The 18,355-nt window shown below is 36.5% G+C and overlaps 1 protein-coding gene across 2 annotated transcripts in view; it reads right to left on the reverse strand.

Annotated features, from left to right (window-relative positions):
• Window positions 1-18,355, reverse strand: part of hipk2 (homeodomain interacting protein kinase 2) — a 96,826-nt gene that overhangs the window by 21,688 nt on the left and 56,783 nt on the right. For both annotated transcript variants that reach the window (XM_084123730.1, XM_084123729.1), the window contains exons 3-5: window positions 7,335-7,458; window positions 4,370-4,489; window positions 2,674-2,760 (exon numbers count right to left, since the gene is read on the reverse strand). In XM_084123730.1, the coding sequence (XP_083979856.1) occupies window positions 2,674-2,760; window positions 4,370-4,489; window positions 7,335-7,458 (331 nt within the window). The remainder of the gene's footprint in view (window positions 1-2,673; window positions 2,761-4,369; window positions 4,490-7,334; window positions 7,459-18,355) is intronic.

Consider the following 18,355-nt stretch of genomic DNA (forward strand, 5'->3'; position numbering starts at 1 on the left):
ACACAGGTCTGTCAGTCAAAAAGTGTGAGCGTTTCTCAGAGGGCAGCAATAACCTTTCTGATATTCCCCAATGTTTGCCCTCAAATTTACAGCTATTTACAGATCATCTTCAGGCCAGATATTCCCGTCTGTCTGAAGATGTAAAAAATAAACAAATCCGGAAAAGATTATATGATATTATATATATGTAATTCAATATGATAGTATTAAAATGATAAATAATAATATAATATAATAAAATATAATATAAAACAATTGAATCTATACATACAAGGCATATACAAAGAAGAAAATACGAATAAAGAGGACATTTTAAAGACTGAAAGTTGACATCTGTAAATCAACCCGTGGGACATAAAAGTGCCTGTATTTGAAGAAACACGTTTTTATTGTTTGATAGTGGTGTTTTGCCAGAGGTGAAATGCAGTGCAGCAGAGCTTTTTTATTTTGGGACTCCCTGTCAGAGATGGCTAACGCATTTTTCATACCGCCATGCTGTTTATCCGTGGTCTATCCACCCCGAGCTATCAGATAAACCGCCAGTCACCAGTGCAAATCAGAGTCCTCTTTTATGCATGCTATTTTAGTCCTGCTCTGTCTCTCTCTCTCTCTGTTTCCATCACCCTGCTACATGATAAAGAAATAATCTTTGACACGAGAGGAAAAATAATCATTCAGGACGCAGAATATGAACCGCAAGCGAGGGGAGTGCCTGCATAGCAGCCGCACACAAATCTTGCAGAAACAGTTACGCACGCACATTTAGTGAACTGTCTCTTGAAGATGATGAAACCGAGAACAATCATTCTTCTTGCTCTCCATTTCACATCTGACTGTCATATTTAAATCGGTTGAAATCACAAGTGCCGTATTCATTGAGTGCAACAATTTGAAGACAGGTGCATATCATGGAGACAGCAGTGCAGATGTTCCTCATTCAAACTGGCAGAGCTGCAACAGCGGAAACTGAGCACACACACACACACACGCACACAGTTTGGTTGTTCTAAAATCATATTCTAGGTTATAAAGATGTCTTTAGCCTCTAAACTATCAACTGTTGCATTAAGGTGGCTTATTTAAATAAAGACTTTATGTAATTTTTTTCTTGCTTGTTTGTTTGCATTTTGTATCATATATTTGTATAATTATTATTATATAATATATACTATATAATAATTATTTATAAATAATCTATTATCATTGTTAATTTGTTCATTTGATTTCAAAGTGTTTTATTTTATTATGATTTCTACGCAATAAAACAATAATAATTAATATTAATTTGTTTATTTGATTTCATTTTATGTTTTATTTTATTATGATTTCTATTAAATAAATACATTTATTTATTTAATAAATAAATACAATTTAATAAACAAATCAATTATTTTTCTTAATAATAATTAATTTTATTATTATAATCTGCATTATTACTATTATCATTATTAATTTGTTCATTTGATTTCAAAGTGTTTTATTTTATTATGATTTCTAAGCAATAAAACAATAATAATTAATATTAATTTGTTTATTTGATTTCATTTTATATTTTATTTTATTATGATTTCTTATTAAATAAATACATTTATTTATTTAATAAATAAATAAAATTTAATAAACAAATCAATTATTTTTCTTAATAATAATTCATTTTATTATTATAATCTGCATTATTACTATTATTATTATTAATTTGTTCATTTGATTTCAAAGTGTTTTATTTTATTATGATTTCTAAGCAATAAAACAATAATAATTAATATTAATTTGTTTATTTGATTTCATTTTATGTTTTATTTAATAAATAAATAATATTTAATAATCAAATCAATTATTTTTCTTAATAATAATTCATTTTATTATTATAATCTGCATTATTACTATTATTATTATTAATTTGTTTGTTTATTATCGTACAGTGTTCACATTTTTAGAGTTTGTTTGAGTAGGTCTAATACCTTTATTGAAAATATACATTTCCCATCATTTTATGTTAATGAGGTTTTACAACAGCACAGTGATATGAAAATTGAAACAACATTTCTAGAAATGCTGTTGACTGTACGGCAGTGCACAAGCCCACTGCAGGATACTGGACTACAGAGCAAGTCCGTACTTAGATCATAGCACCAGAGGACCTGACCTGAAAATGAGGCTCTGATGTAATTCTTGTAAAACAAGGTTTTTGTACAAGATACGAGCATGGATACATTACAGATTAAGTATCCAAGCATAAGCATATTTCCATGAATTCATCTGAATTTGCTGTAAATTAGATCAGCCATTTTTATCTGATGAAGCGGGATGGAGTCGGTTCTTATGGGAAAATCTGAATTGAGGTTTGCGTCATTGTTGGCCTGGACCGTTCAGACATCTGACGACAGGCCGGTGATGAAGCCTGCTGATTTCAATAACTTGCAGAAAGCAAAAGGTCATAAGTCATGTGTCTTATCAATGAATAGCTCCCAGGGGTATAAGGTTCCCATGCACCATTGTGCTTTTGAGTCATGTCCTCAGTTACATAACATCAACGTTTTCTGCATAACAGAGGTGTGAGTATTACACACAGAGTCTGAGACGTTTTTGAAGGTGAGGGAGGTTATTATTAGCCATGAGCCAGATTTCTGCTTCTGTTTTATGGTATGAACAAAAGTACTACGAAACTCCTACCTGTGCCATATCGTCCAGGCAGTTGAAGATGTACTTGCGAGCCTCTTTAGATTTGATCCCCGTCTCTGTCTCATGGTCCTCAGGTGTCTGGAAGCACAAAAAGGAATGGCCTCCACTTAAAAAAAAATCATCAAACACTGGAGAAGCACTTTCAACATCAGAAATAACCCCATTACTCTATCCAAAATGATCTTTTTACTCACCCTCTTGTCATTCCAAACCTTTTATGACTTTCTTTCTACTGTGGAGCGCAAAAGAAGATTTTGAATAATTTTGTCCATACAAAGGAAGTCAATTGTAACCGAAACAACATGGGGTAGTCTAACGGTTGGGGTAGTCGTGGCCTAACGGTTAGGCCAGTCGTGGTTTGGGGCAGTCGTGGCCTAATGGTTAGAGAGTCACACTGGTAACCCAGTTGCGGGTTTGAGTCTCAATACCGACAGGAAATGACTGAGCTTGGATGTGTTAAATGCAGAGAACAAATTCCGAGTATGGGTTACCATACTTGGCCTTCACATGTCACATTCACTTTTACTTTCATTCTTCAAAATACCTTCTTTTATGTTCTGCAGAAGGCACAAAGTCATACAGGTTTGGAACAACATGAGGGTGAGTAAATTTCGACAGAATTTAAATTTTTGGGTCGACTGTCCCTGTAAAGATACGGAGGAACATCATGAAACACTTGAAAGAAAATAGGTAAAGTAAACATGTGACTTACAACATGGATAGAGATTTTGGAATTGGAATTTTAAATGAAACTCACAACAAAGAAAAATCATAAATTAAATCTCTTTCATATCTCAATAGTTTCTCCTAGACACTAATGGAGAGCTGAAGTTGTCTGGTTCTTTTCATTTTCTCCTGAAAAGAGTCACATTTGAGAGATCTCAACAAAGTGTTAAATTGTGCTCAGATTTGCAAAAAATAAATAAAAAAATCAGAAATTTCAATATAAACTCAAATATTTCTCAATAATCCATTTCAAGAGCAAATTAGCTTGGCTATGCTATTCACTTTAATTCTATGTCAGCTGAATGCGTCTTCTTTTTTTTATTATTTTAGGAGAAACGTCTGAGGCAAAGTTGATACTTAAACGAAACATGACTGAGAACTCCATTAAGATTCCTGAACTATGAAAGATAAAACCTTATCTCTGGGAAGTACTTGACACTGAGTTAAGTATTTCTACAGTCCAAGACACAAGCACTGAGGGCCAAAAAGTTTAAGGAGGTATTGACTACACAGGAGGAGTTTTTCTAGTTTTATTGGATCCATATCATATATATGAAGGGTTAGGAATGCAACTTGTTCAATAATATCAATGTTTTCCCATGTGAAGCTTTGAAAAGTTCACCAAAAGTTAATCTAAAGAGAAAACTATCGACTATGGGCAACCAGCCCATAAGCCCAGTAGGATGGGGAATGTGGAGGGAAACAGAGCATAAGGGGAAGGAGGAATGAAAGAGGGAAGAATGAGAACGGGGCGTTAAGCAGGATTTATCCCATGTTGCTCTGGTTGCCAAGTCGTCTCACACAAAACTCATTTAGCTCACATTAGCCCCTTGGTCAGTTAACAGGGTGTAGTGGATGCCTCAGTTTAGAGAGTGAGGGAATGAAATTGCTGTATATTATATGCAAACCAAGTGAGAAAGATTAAGGAAGTGTGAAAGCGAAACAAGGTGAGGGAGTTTACCTTAAGTCTCCATAGAGGATAGGTGGAGTCGGGGTCTCTGTTGAAAAACCTGGTTGTTTTCGTCCCTGCACTTAACAGATACTCTGCTGGCAAGCCCTGTGTTTGAGAGATGTACCGGATCTGGTGGAAGACAAACACAGGCAATATGAGATTTACAGCTTATGTTACATTGTTACATTTGGTGCTGGATATTCACTGCTTTGATCCAGTTAAAGGGGAAGGAAAAGGGGATTTTCTTGCTCATTTTATATATGTAGACATACAGTATGATGATAATAAAGTTTCTCTCCAGTTTACTGAAACTAAGCTGCAAAAACAGGTTATATAGAAAATGCTATAGTCAACGAAGTCGAAATTGACATTTTTACTATACATTTATTTCTTGTCCAATATAACGACTTTAGATTGTGGAAGTAAAATGGGTAGCAAACTACGTTTCATGACAACTTTTAAAGAAAATGGCTGAAAATAATAATAATAATAATAATAATGAAATAAAAAAATCATAAAAAGTATAGTAATTCTAATAAAAAAATGATAAAATAAATAAATATAAATAATAATTTGATCAAAAACAGAAGACCTGGAGCATGACATCAAAGTCTTTAAAACTTGGAACTCGGTCTATTGAACACGTCTACATAAAATTATATTTTACGTTAAACATTTATTTGTATATTTATATTATTTATTTTTGATTAATTGGTTGTATTCATTTTAATCATCATCATTATCAGGCCTTTTCTTTGAAAGATTATTTATCTTGTTAATTTTTATTCTATTATTAATTGTATTAGATATTTGTTATAATAATATTTATTATTATTACTTTTTTCAGGCCTTTTCTAAGACATACAAGTCTTAAAGTACAGTAGCAAAAACAGTCTGTTTGATTGTAATGATTAGGGAGATGGTGGAAATGGTCATGAAAAATGAAATGATTCTGTTTTGGTGCAAGAAACCTTGACTAACGCTCTAAGTGGACTTCTGGGAAATGCAACAGTGAGTTGCTTTAAAACAGACTGATGACATTTTGTCTGCTCGAAAACATATCAGTCACTTGGCTGCCACGCTGATGACACAACTTCAACATTCCAGCATTAGAAGCCGAGTAAACAGCATCTGTGATGAATGCTGTCACCATGAGACTGACTGGCTTCCCCTGCCAAAACCTCTTTTTACAGGTCTACCCGGGTGGCACAATTACACAGAATGCCTTTCACACACCTAAAAAGCGTAAATACAAGACCCTGGCAGCCGAAGAAATCCACAATAATAATCTCTTCCATGGCCCCTGCCAATCGGCCCAATCATGCCCTGAGAACAAGCTCATAGCTGCTCAAGAAACCTTGATCACTGTGTTTGGCTCATTTACCATCTAATGAAATAAGACCATTCACTTTTTGAGGATTCCTGCATGTGATTTCAAGCATCATTATTAGAAATGCCACAAAGGTGCCGCAAAGGCTGACAATAACTCTTCAAGCTTAGTTTTAGATGCAAATGAAAAATAAACTGGGCAGCCGAGTTGTCCTTAACACAATACCTTAGAAATACTTTCCAAACACAAGACCTCATAAATGCACCAAATGTGGGCTGAACTCTGTAGTATAAAGAAATGGTGGGAGACAAATCTGCAAAGTCCTTTGCTGTGTTTAAGAGCTTGTTAAAGACGTTTTTGGTTTGCTTAAAGCTAGAACATTGGCCCTGGGCTGTTCCATGAAGCCAGAATCATTTTTTTTTTTTTAAGAAAATGCCTCACTTTAGAGCTCGGGATCTGGGCTAATTGGGCAGTTTGTGGCATGTGTCCAGAACTATGGAGTGGCCAGAGAGAGATGAAAGTCAGTGAGAAGACACACAGACACACACACACACACTTCGACACAAACACACAGCACTTCAGGAGAGCTGAGACAGCAGGGGCCCGGCCAACAGTCAGATTTGTTTTCTCTTTCTTAAGCACAAACTGTAATTGAGGGATGTTTTTGCAGCCATTTTCTGAGAAAGGAGATGGCCCTCTCAGCAGGGCCACACATACACACAATCTCACACACACAAAAAGCAAGACTCCTACCTCTCCATCTCTCTAAATGAATATCATACAGGACATGTCATTTCATACCTCAGATTTTCGAAGTCATTTTCCAATTGGAACACATCATTTCTTTATAGTGTATCATTACTGACTCTTGAATTTCAAAACAGAAATAGCCAAGGATGGATTATGGCCTGGGCCATTGGGAATTTTTATCAAACAGTCATGAATGAACTTTTTCACACAAGTCGTCTTCACTGTTGAAATAGATTGACTATAAAGGTGTTTACAGTAATTGGGAATGACTATGGTGAATATTCCTCACAACTGCGACTTCATTTCTTATATTTGCAATTTAATTTCTCATTATTTAGACATTAAATCTTGCAGTTATAATGACTTCAAACCTACATCAACTAGATTTTTAGCAGCTATTTAGCAAAGATGGAATTTTGAGAAGCTAAAGTTGTCATTTGTGAATTTTCCAGGTATCTAGAAAAATTATGAAAAATTCAAAGTTACAATTACAAGACATAAGATATATATCTTTAGAGATATACACTTCTGTTCAAACGTTTGGGTCAGCAGGATTCTTTAATGTTCTAGTCTCTTGTGCTCATTAAGGCTGCATTTATTTGATAAAAAAAGAGAAAAAACTAATATTGTGAAATATTGTTACATTTTAAAAGACCTTTTTCTATTTTAATATATTTTTAAATGCAATTTATTTCTGATATGGCAAAGCTGAATCTTCAGATCTTCAGATTACCATCTTTGGTAACAGCCAAATGGGAAAAGCCAGGGTTGAGTACAACAAATACCCTAAAATGTACTAATGGTGGAAACTTCTGACTAGCATGCATTCCAGTGCATGTCTAAAACCTAGGCTATTCTGATGCATTAAAGAATTAGATTTAAACAATGTCTCACCTGGTCATACTCAGATGCTCCGGGGTACAGCGGCCAGCCCAGAAACAGCTCAGCGATGACACAACCCAGGGACCACATGTCTATAGCCTCACAGAAGGGCAGACCCAGGATGATCTCTGGAGCTCTGCATACACACAGAAGTGGAGGATGAACTTCAACAACAGAGTCACAGCAGAATAAGTACAATTTAAAAAATTCTGAACAGGGTTAATATAGTTCACTGAAAAAATATTGCTTTAAATAAGATAGATAGATAGATAGATAGATAGATAGATAGATAGATAGATAGATAGATAGATAGTTTGAAATTTCTAGCTATCTATTTGAGTGTACATTTATGAAGCAATTATTGTCTTCCACGAGAGAGAGGGCCAGAGGGAAACAAAACTAGTTGTTTTTGGCCCAAAACTAGTTCATGTGCAACCTGTTCCATTGAGCCCAAAGTTGTCATTCATTACACCGCAGGCGTAAGACCTCATTGTACTCATTTAAGTTGACCGAGTTGAGTAATAAAGACAAACACAGAATGCATTTTGTTGCCACGGACACAGCGGCAGGAGATACGGCATTACTCTGGGTGCTGCTTGTGAATTATGATTAAAAGGAGGTCCACTCTTTTGGATAGAGTGATTGAAGATAAATAAATGCCAGAGAGAGAGACTTTTTTTAGCAAGTCTTGAAGGTGAATGCACGCACACCATAGACGCACACGCACGCGCACGCGCACACACGCACACGCACACACAAATAAGGTGATGTCCTGCGCCACATACCTTACGTGAGAGCCAATAGGAGGGCTCTCACGTAAGGTATGTGGCGCAGGACATCACCCTTCTGGAGTGACGTCATGCCACCCAAGCCTCGTGCATGCTGGTCTGCTCGATGTCATTCAAATAAGCCACAGCGCTACCAGCTGAAAGTATCTCTGTGACACCGAGGACGCATTACGGCCGCCACGTATGCAAATGCATATCCCACTTCAATCTTTTCTCTCCCTTCTTCCAATGCCATATGCAAAACAGACCAGCAGCTGCTGATGCAGGACTTTCAGCGGGTGCGATAAACACAAACACGCGCAGCACTAAATATCGTCTTCATTCTCTTGCATATAAAACGTCTGCTTGTAATGCAAAAATCTGTGGCGGTGAGGAATTCACAACCCTGTTCCAGATCCGCACACATGGAAATATGAGATCCTATAGAAAGGCAGATGTGTTGCGGAGAGAGTGTTTGAGTTCATTTGTGGTACGTTTTGCATACCTAAAACCTGTCAGGTTGTGACCCTGCAGGTGTGCGTTTTATTTGCATGCGTATCATTGTGCAGCTTACATGTATGCATGGGGTGACAGTATGCACACAAGTGCAAACATCCGATCGCGGGGTTGATATTTGCATGGCAGGCCCGATGCACCCATGCGGTGTCATTTCTTGTACACAATGCCACTCAGGATAGTGCAAACAAGCACAGAAGCAAAATCTTTGCACCCATCAGAACCACTGCAGTGTGCAAATAATCACTGGGTCTGTGATGTTGTGAATATGGGGTCAGGCAAAGGTTATCACACACAGTAAAAGAGTGCTTCTTCAGTTCCTTAAAGGATTAGTTCACCCCAAAATGAAAATTTCCTAATAATTTACTCACCCCAATGCCATTCAAGATATCCATGTCTTTCTTTCCTCAGTGGGAGAGAAATTATGTTTTTTGAGGAAAACATTTCTGGATTTTTCGTCTAACAATGGACTTTATTGGTTACCATTGTTTTTAAGTCCAAATCAATGCAGTTTCAAAAGTCTTTGAAGTGTTTAAACGCGATCACAGCTGAAGAAGAGGTTGTTATCTAGCGAAACAATAGGTCATTTTCAAAAAAATAAAATAATTTATAGACTTTTTACCTTCAATAGTTCGGATTGAGCTGATCAACAAATGGACAGGGAACTACGTCATCACGTTGAAAGGTCACGCCGGCGCCGGCAATACTATTTGAACTACTATTCATATTCATCAGAATGTTATTCATATACTATTCATATTCATATTCACTGAATACTATTACTATATATATAATAGCAAACAATACTATTTGAACTATCCTCCTACGTACGGTCGCATTGTAAACAGTGGAGCGGTACTTCTGCCGGCGCCGGCGTGACCTTTCAACGTGATGACGTAGTTCCCTGTCCGTTTGTTGATCAGCTCAATCCGAAATATTGAAGGTAAAAAGTCTATAAATTATTATTTTATTTTTTAAAATGACCTATCGTTTCGCTAGATAACAACCTCTTCTTCAGCTGTGATCGCGTACAGCCCGTTTAAACACTTCAAAGACTTTTGAAACTGCATTGATTTGGACTTAAAAACAATGGTAACCAATGAAGTCCATTGTTAGACGAAAAATCCAGAAATGTTTTCCTCAAAAAACATAATTTATCTCCCACTGAGGAAAGAAAGACTTGGATATCTTGGATGGCATTGGAGCGAGTAAATTATTAGGAAATTTTCATTTTGGGGTGAACTAATCCTTTAATGAAGCATAATTCTTCTTCTGAAGTCCTAAACCACTCAAACCCACATTTACATGGTCACTCAGTTGCTATTTGAGGCTCTGACATCATTCTGCGTGGGCATGTCAAAAAGCATCGATCACAGCTGACCTTCAATATGGACCACCACTCGCTTTTTTTCCAGGCCACAATTCTACATCTCCCAGTGCTATTATGCTTTGCACTTCTGTCACCGTTTAGGAAATTGTTATAATGAATTATTGTATTGTATATTCACCATAAATCACACCATACAGCACATGCAGTACAATATTCAATAACATATAAATCACTGAACACTTTACAAGGTACACACGTTCAACTGCTCGTTAACACAAATATCTAATCAGCCAATCACATGGCAGCAACCCACTGCATTTTTGCATGCAGACATGATCAGGACGATCTGCTCAAGTTTAAACTGAGCATCAGAATGAGGAAGAAATGTGATTTAAGTGACTTTGATTGTGGAATGTTTGTTGGTGCCAGACGGATTGTTCTAGTATAGAGTATTTCAGAAACTGCTGATCTACTGGGATTTTCAAGCACGACCATTTCTAGGGTTTACAGAGAATGGGCTATAAAATAGAAAATATCCAGTGAGCGGCGAAAAGGCCATTTTTTCATGCCGGAGTTCAGAGGAAAATGGCCAGACTAGTTCGAGCTGATAGTAATGCAACAGTAAAATAAAAAAACTACTCGTTACAACCGAAGTCTGCAGAAGAGCTCTTCTAAACACGCAACACGTCGAACCTTGAAGCAGATGGGCTATGCAGAAGACGCACCGTGTGCCAGTCCTGTTAGCTAAGAACAGGAAACTGAGGCTACAATTTGCACTTTCTCGCCAAAATTGGACAATAGAAGATTGGAAAAACGTTGCCTGGTCTGATGAGTCTCAATTTCTGCTGCGACATTCAGATGATAGGGTCAGAATTTGGCGTAAACAACTTGAAAGAATGAATTCATCCTGCCGTGTATCCTGATCCTCTGGGTGCCCGCTGATTGGCTGCTCTCCCTCGGAATCAATTTTAATATTTATGTCCTGTCCTCACATCGCACTAAAGCAGAGGAGGCCAGAAGTTCCCGCCGTGCCATTTTAATAAACATTGTGTGAGGTGGGCTCACCGAGGGAAACATAGACATCTATCGTGCACCTGAGGCTGGAGGCGAGGGAAAGAGTGATGGAGCGAGGGGGCGAAAAGGGAAATAAGATTCGGTGTGACAGAAAGAGAGGAACAGACAAAGAGTGAGAGAGAGCAAAAGGGAGGTAAACGACGGAGACAAAAACAAACAGTCCAGGCATGTAAGAACAAGAGAATGAGGGAGGCAGGGGGAGATGTTTAGATTTCCATCTCCACAGAGTCAGACTGTGGGGTCATCTCTCCACAGCGCTTCGACAACTTACTAAAACAACCTTGGAAATAGTCCTCCCTTTTATTGTGCTCGTATTAAGGGAGTGCTCTTTCATTTCAAGGCCCTGTGAACCTCTCCCTCTCCCGCTCTCTTCAAAATGCAGAGGAAATCGCTGACGCCGCTGTCACTCTCTCCACTCCCTTTCTTCCGTCATTAGCATTCCCAAGACAGAAAGTGTAGAATGAGGGAGAGTGAGAGGAAAAAAAAGCAAATTGATGACCTCTTCTCTTTAATTTCACTGTTATAGACACCTTTGTGAGAACTAACTATCACCTCATGCGACATGGCAAAAAAGGAATTCATTTTGAAACTTTTATGCAACGAGACGAAAACTTTAGATTCTTATTTTACCCATGTTGTGAATGTGAAACGCAAAAATAATGGCAAAAATAATCTTTTTGTGAATCAACTCATGTACTCACTGCAAGTTATCCAAAAAGTGGCTATTGAATCAACATCTTAACGGGTTAGTTCACCCAAAAATGAAAATTACCCCATAATTTTCTCACCCTTAAGCCATCCTAGGTGTTTATGTCTTTCTTCTTTCAGCCAAACACAATCAGAGTTATATTAAAAAATATCCTGGCTCTTCCAAGCTTTATAATGGGAGTGAATAGAATAGTTTTTGAAGCTCCAAAAAGTGCATCCATCCATCCATCCATCCATCATAAAAGTAATCTATACGGCTCCAGGGGGTTTATAAAGGCCTTCTGAACCGAAGCAATTCGTTTTTGTAAGAAAAAATCCATATTTATAACTTTATAAACTATAATCACTGGCTTCCGGTAACGTTCGTACGCGAGTCTAGGTCCAATGGAAGAGTGTGACCTCTGACCTGACGAATGACATATTGACGAACACAGAAGCACAGAGGATAGAGCAAAACAAAACACCGGTCACGAATTAGAAGTCTAAAATTAGAACTTTTAAAGAGAAATGTCAGAGGACTCAAGGAAGTTGAGTTTGTTGCCCAGTCCTATTTGTTTGAACCGCGAGAGGTGTCTACTCTCACCTAAGCTTACGCTACGCCTACATCCTACATCCTACATCACACATTGGGTCAGAGATCACTCGTCCGCCGGAAATAGCTTTTTACGTTTATAAAGTTATATGGATAATTTTCTTACAATAACACATTGCTTTGTTTCAGAATGAATTATATATACTTACCAAACTGTTTTCAGTTGTATGTGATTTAAAAAAAAAAAATAAACATCAAAATTAATCAAACTAGTGATTAAAATACCCATTATGTCAAGTCAAAGTTTATTGTTGTATGTTCAAGTACAATTCAATTCTTACTTGAATGCTTATTTACAGACTAGAGACAAAGCAATATACAATGCTACTAAATGCAAAATATCAAAAATAACTAAAAACTATACATAAAAATAATAATGTCTATAATAATATATGTGCATTGTTATAGTACAAGATTGAGAAGAATAACCACCCCTCCCAAACCACATTCACACATGCCACTTAACCACAATCTATCAGTATTTGTATAATCGTCAACTTCCTTTGCGTGCCAGTCAGGTACAGGAAAAGACATCGAGTTGCAGAGAGCCGAATTGTGGCCCATAGATCACTCAGGCGTCCTAGAGTCCCACTGAACAAACAAAGAGAGGTTGTGCAGTGGCGTCACAGGTTTGTAATCCTCACCCTCCCTCACATCTCAGGCTCCTACAGCATTTCCACCATAGACTGTTAATTACAGACATGCCACCACCCCAGACAGAGAGAGAGAGAGAGAGAGACAGCGAGAGTGATGACACTCTTACACAACTGACCTTCTGACAAACACACATAAGCATCAAGTGGCCAAAATGCAGTCTACCTCAGATGGCCCATGTACGATTATGGATTATGAGTGATAATGTGTGTATATGAATGGGTGCATGGGTACTGTAACATCCAAATGACAGGAGATACTAAACAGTTTTTCTATTTTTTTTAAATGTAATAAATGTTTTTTTTTTGTTGTTGTTTTTTTTTATATTAAGTTTAAACTGTCACAACAATAATTGAATCTTTGATGACTGAATAAGTGCAAATCACCTTTATTCCACAAGGTGGCGATGTCTGATACAGAATGATGAAGTGACGTTTCACTCATAGTTACCGCAGGCAGAAAACAAAAGAATAGGAAGTATCATCAGCAAAACTTGAAATGGCTCAGCGATTTTCCTGCAGAGCAAGTCCTGAACGCAATCAAATATTGGTGTCACTTTCACATGATGGTGGATCTGTTGAAGAAGCTGTCAGAGATCAAAATATTGATTTTGAAGATGCTGAAAATGATAGTTTTGAGAATATGTTCGAGATCGCGAATATGAGCCAGATGCTGAATGTACTGTGAAATGAGCTCTGATGAGGACAGTGATGATAGTATAAAACATCTGCACAAACAGAACCCTTCCAATCTCCAAAAGGTAACAAAATGTGCTTTATTTTATTCTTCTGTAATTGTTACTCTAATATCAGGAGAGTTTTATATAATCGCGACAGGTAGAGACCCATCCGTGTTAGATATAGATCCGGGTCGCTAAAAACCATGTCATAATGATTGGCGAAACATTCATGCATTTAAGGGTTAAATACACTGTGTGCAAAACAATCATGCCAATAACACATTTTGCGTCCCACCTGAGTGACCCCAGCCCTTCTGTAAGAGCCCGCAGGGTGCTGCATCAGTCATGAGCCCTCAACTCTAGCTCCCTCTCTTTTCTCTCTTCCGCCCACTGTCTGTCTCATTCCCTTTCTCTCTCTTTCGCCTCAGCAATCTCTTAAGCAGCCTGTGTAAGTATGTGGGTCACGTCAAGAGCTTTCTGCACGAGGAAAAGGTCCACAAAATGAGTGTCCTAACGGACGCTCTCGCATTTGCAGTCGGGCCCCAAGTGGAATGCACTACAAGTGGAACTCTCTTCCCACAACTTTCTCAGACACACACCCATGATTAAAACATTTTATCACCAGAATAAATGATTCTGTCTTGGTGTCTCGGTGTGCATGTACTCTGGAACAATTTAAATCATGCAGTAGTGTCAGTAGTTGATGGGACTTCTAGCATTATTGCAACACAAATATGACATGCAAATTTTTTTTTGCAGTGTCGTGTTGTACTGTGCTATAGCTCAAACTAATAGTCAAACAATGTATGGACTTTAATGACATCAGGGTGGCCAATATTATACTGACATATGCACAAAATTGGTAAAATGAACAGGACTCACTAAATATACTGAATTATTATTGGCCATTTATATGGCTGATTGGCTGATTAAATTAAATAGTTTAAATAGTCTTCTTCAAAATTTAAATAAATAATGTTATGTATAAAATAAGCAATATATATTAATTTGAAGCTAAAATAAACAAATAAATAAAGCTGTTGAAAAGTTTTTTTGAAAGAAATACTTTTATTCAACAAGCACATATTAAAAGTGACAGCAAACACATTTATAATGTTACTGTTCTTTTGAAATTTCTACTCAAAGAATCCTGAAGGGTGAAAAAAAAGTGTTTTAAGGTTTCCAAAAAAACTGTTTTCAACATTAATAATAATGAGTAATGTTTCTTTAGCGGCAAATCAGCATATTAGGATGATTTTTGAAGGATCATGTGACACTGAAGACTGGAGTAATGATGCTGAAAATTCAGTTTTGCCATCAAAGGAAATAAATTACATTTTAAAATAGAAAATGGAAATCGGTTATTTTACATGGAAATAATATTTCACAATATTACTGCTTTGGATCAAACAAATGCAGCCTTGGTGAACACAAGAGGCATTTAAATAATGAATAATCATGATTAGCTAAGGATAATCCATATTAATCACATTATACATTTCAATGCAATGATAGCAAATCAGCCGTTATATTGGCCAATAATTATACTGGTCATTGGCAAGCATACTCTAGATATTTGCAACAGCCATTAAAAAAATCTACATTAAACAATTTCTCCTAAAAACCGTTGAAAACAAAAAATGTTCATTCACAAGGCTGTTTGTAAATTTGAAAGGGGAAAAAATAAATATGGTGGAGATAATTCTGATAATCAGCCAAACGGTATGATTATTATCAGCCAAAAAGGGCCAAATATAGGCCAATAAATCAGCCAATCTGTCTATCACAAAGCCCTTCTGCTCTACGGCTGCAGTTCTGAGCCCACACGCCACACTCTCCGTCTCAGCACACTGCCTCTGGGAAACACAAGGCTGTCATTCCTCTCTTTTCGCTTCTGAGACAAAGAGAAGGAGAGACGCTCACCTACGCTGACCAGATAAATCAGTAATGTGCCACCCCCTTCCATCACACCTCCATCTGTCTCTTATCTGTCTTCCACCTCCTCTACGGTCCAGCAGTCCAGCACACCTCCACACGTATAATAATCAGATTGTGCAGGACTGATATTGTGTGTTCAAGCTGTGCTTCTGAACAGGTGGCGGCTGATGTCCTGTGTCTATGTTGGAATCCATAATTAACATATTATCCATCCTACAGTATGCAAAATCAGGAATCGTGCATCTCAAATCACAACATGTTAAAACTAGTTTATTTTTGCACATGCTTTTTTGCTTTAATTCAACTTTTTCAAAAAAAAAAAAAAAAAAAACGTAAAAAGAAACATGGCAGAGAATGCAAGGCCAAACCCACACTTGTTTTTTTAATTCATGAAGCCCCAATTCATTTTGAGGTAATTTAGCTATGTGCTAAAGATACACTACCCTTTAAAAGTTTAGGGTGTTTTTATTTTCAAGAAATTAATACATTTATTCAACAAGAATGTATTAAATTGATCAAAAAGTATAAGTAATGACTTTCACACTGTTACAAAATATTTATATTGCTAATAAATGCTGTTCTTTTGAACTTGCTCTTCATTAAAAAAAAAATTATGGATCATGTGACACTGAAGACTGCTGAAAATTCAGCTTTGCCATCACAGGAACACTGTAAACCCTAACGCTCAAAATAATTAATTGGTTTGAGTAGGACAAACTTAAATTAAACTAATTAGTTCAGTCAAATTAACTTTTATGAGTATTTAGCACTTTCTTTTTCTTTCAAGTTCACAGAACTGATATATTTTAAGTAAACTGAACTGTTTCATTGTTTTGAGTTTTATGAAATGATTTATTTTAATTTAAACAAACTTAAGTTTAACTGAAACGGCTGGGATGTCTATTTCCCAGCATGCTTTGCCGATGGCACTTGAATGGGAGAGTAAATGCTAAAATTAAGTGTAATATAATGTTTTTTTTGTGCAAGATTAATGTTAAGTGGGAGATTGAGTATTGATTAATGTTTTGTTATGCTAATTTAGAAGAATTTCTGTTAATGTTGGTTTTAGGATAGTTACCATCATGGTGACAAGTGGTGCATGCGGCTTGATTTGAGAGCAAATAAAATCTTTATATTGTTGCACTCATGCAGTGCTGTAAAACATACTATTGTTAGCATGATAACATAATAGTATGTTAGCAAACTAGCTTGTTAAAACTATAAGTTAATACTAATGAAAGTGTTCACATTGAGATTACATGAAGGTTTTAAGTTAAATGTATGAAATAGTGTACTCTGATTTTAATTGTTCTTAACTTCAAATGTTTAAGTACAAACTTAAAATCTGCCAGTTCTGCTTACTTAAACTTTGAACCAATCGATTGCCTTACATTTTTTGAGTTCTGCTAACTTATTCGGGTTTACAGTGAATACATTTTAAAATCTTTTAAAATTTAAAAATTAAAACAGACTTGTTGAGCATAAGAGCTTATCCGAGCCCAAACTTTTGAATGGTAGTGTACAAGTGCAATTTTTTAAATAATATAATTCTGACATGTTTTGAATTAAGCATGAGTCCCAACTATGCACTAACTATGCACTCAAAAGTACATATTTAACAATCACTAGTGAAGTACATACTTTTAGAGCATTATAACAGTATGCAATTTGTAAATCTAAGCCATGTGTGTGTTGGGATTGGAGAAAGGTGTCAGCATACAGTAGAGAGCAAACACAACAGAGAGCAACCAGAGTCGTTTCTCCTTTAGCCTCTGTGTCGGAGAGAAAATTCTGCTCTCTCCATGAAGACAGAGACCAGGAGAGACAGACAGGCAGTAGCAGGGTATGAAAGAGAGAGAGAGAGAGAGAGAGAGAGAGAGAGAGAGACAGGTTGTGTGTTTGCATTGTGCTCCTCAGGACTGAGCACTTAATCTGCCTGCAGATACGTTACACCACAAACGGCCAAACGCAATTAGCCACACTGCATTCTTCTGCCTTCACACAAACACAATATCTCACGCTATCTCTCTCCCCCTCTCCCTCACACACACGGGAGTGATAAGAGGCACTGTAATTAATAATAAAAATGTAAAGGGAGATCGTGCTGTCATAAGGAAAATGTGTAAAAGGGACCAGAACGCAAGAGTTCAAAGCACACACGCTAGCATTGGGTTCATTTTAAAGATCTGAGAGCATTCATTTAGTTTTAGAGTAAAATACATAATAAATGACATTGTTTACTGTCTTCATACACATTCCTACTGTGCATGATTGATCAGTGCATGTTATTCCAAAGTAAAAAATAATCTTTCAAATCCCCTCAACCACCTGCTAGTATTCTGGTATGTGATGGCCAGTTATTATACACATAACTGTCAAAAGTTTGGAAACATTACAATTGTATATTATTATTATTATTATTATTATTATATGTAAGTATCTTATGTTCAACAAGACTGCATTTATTTCAACAAAAATACAGTAAAAACAGTAATATTGCAAAATAATATTACAAAAAAAAAAAAAAACTGTTTTCTATTTGAATATATTTTAAAATGTATTTTATTCCTGTGATGCAAAGCTGAATTTTCAGCATCATTACTCCAGTCTTCAGAGTCACATGATCCTTCAGAAACCATTCTAATATGCTGATTTTGAGCTCAGGTAACATTTCTTTTATCAAGGCAAGGCAAGGCAAGGCAAGGCAAGTTTATTTATATAGCACATTTCATACACAATGGCAATTCAAAGTGCTTTACATAGAAGAAATTAAAA

This window comes from Abramis brama (genome assembly GCF_963993115.1).
Source record: "Abramis brama genome assembly, chromosome: 9".
In the NCBI taxonomy this organism is placed as follows: Eukaryota; Metazoa; Chordata; class Actinopteri; order Cypriniformes; family Leuciscidae; genus Abramis; species Abramis brama.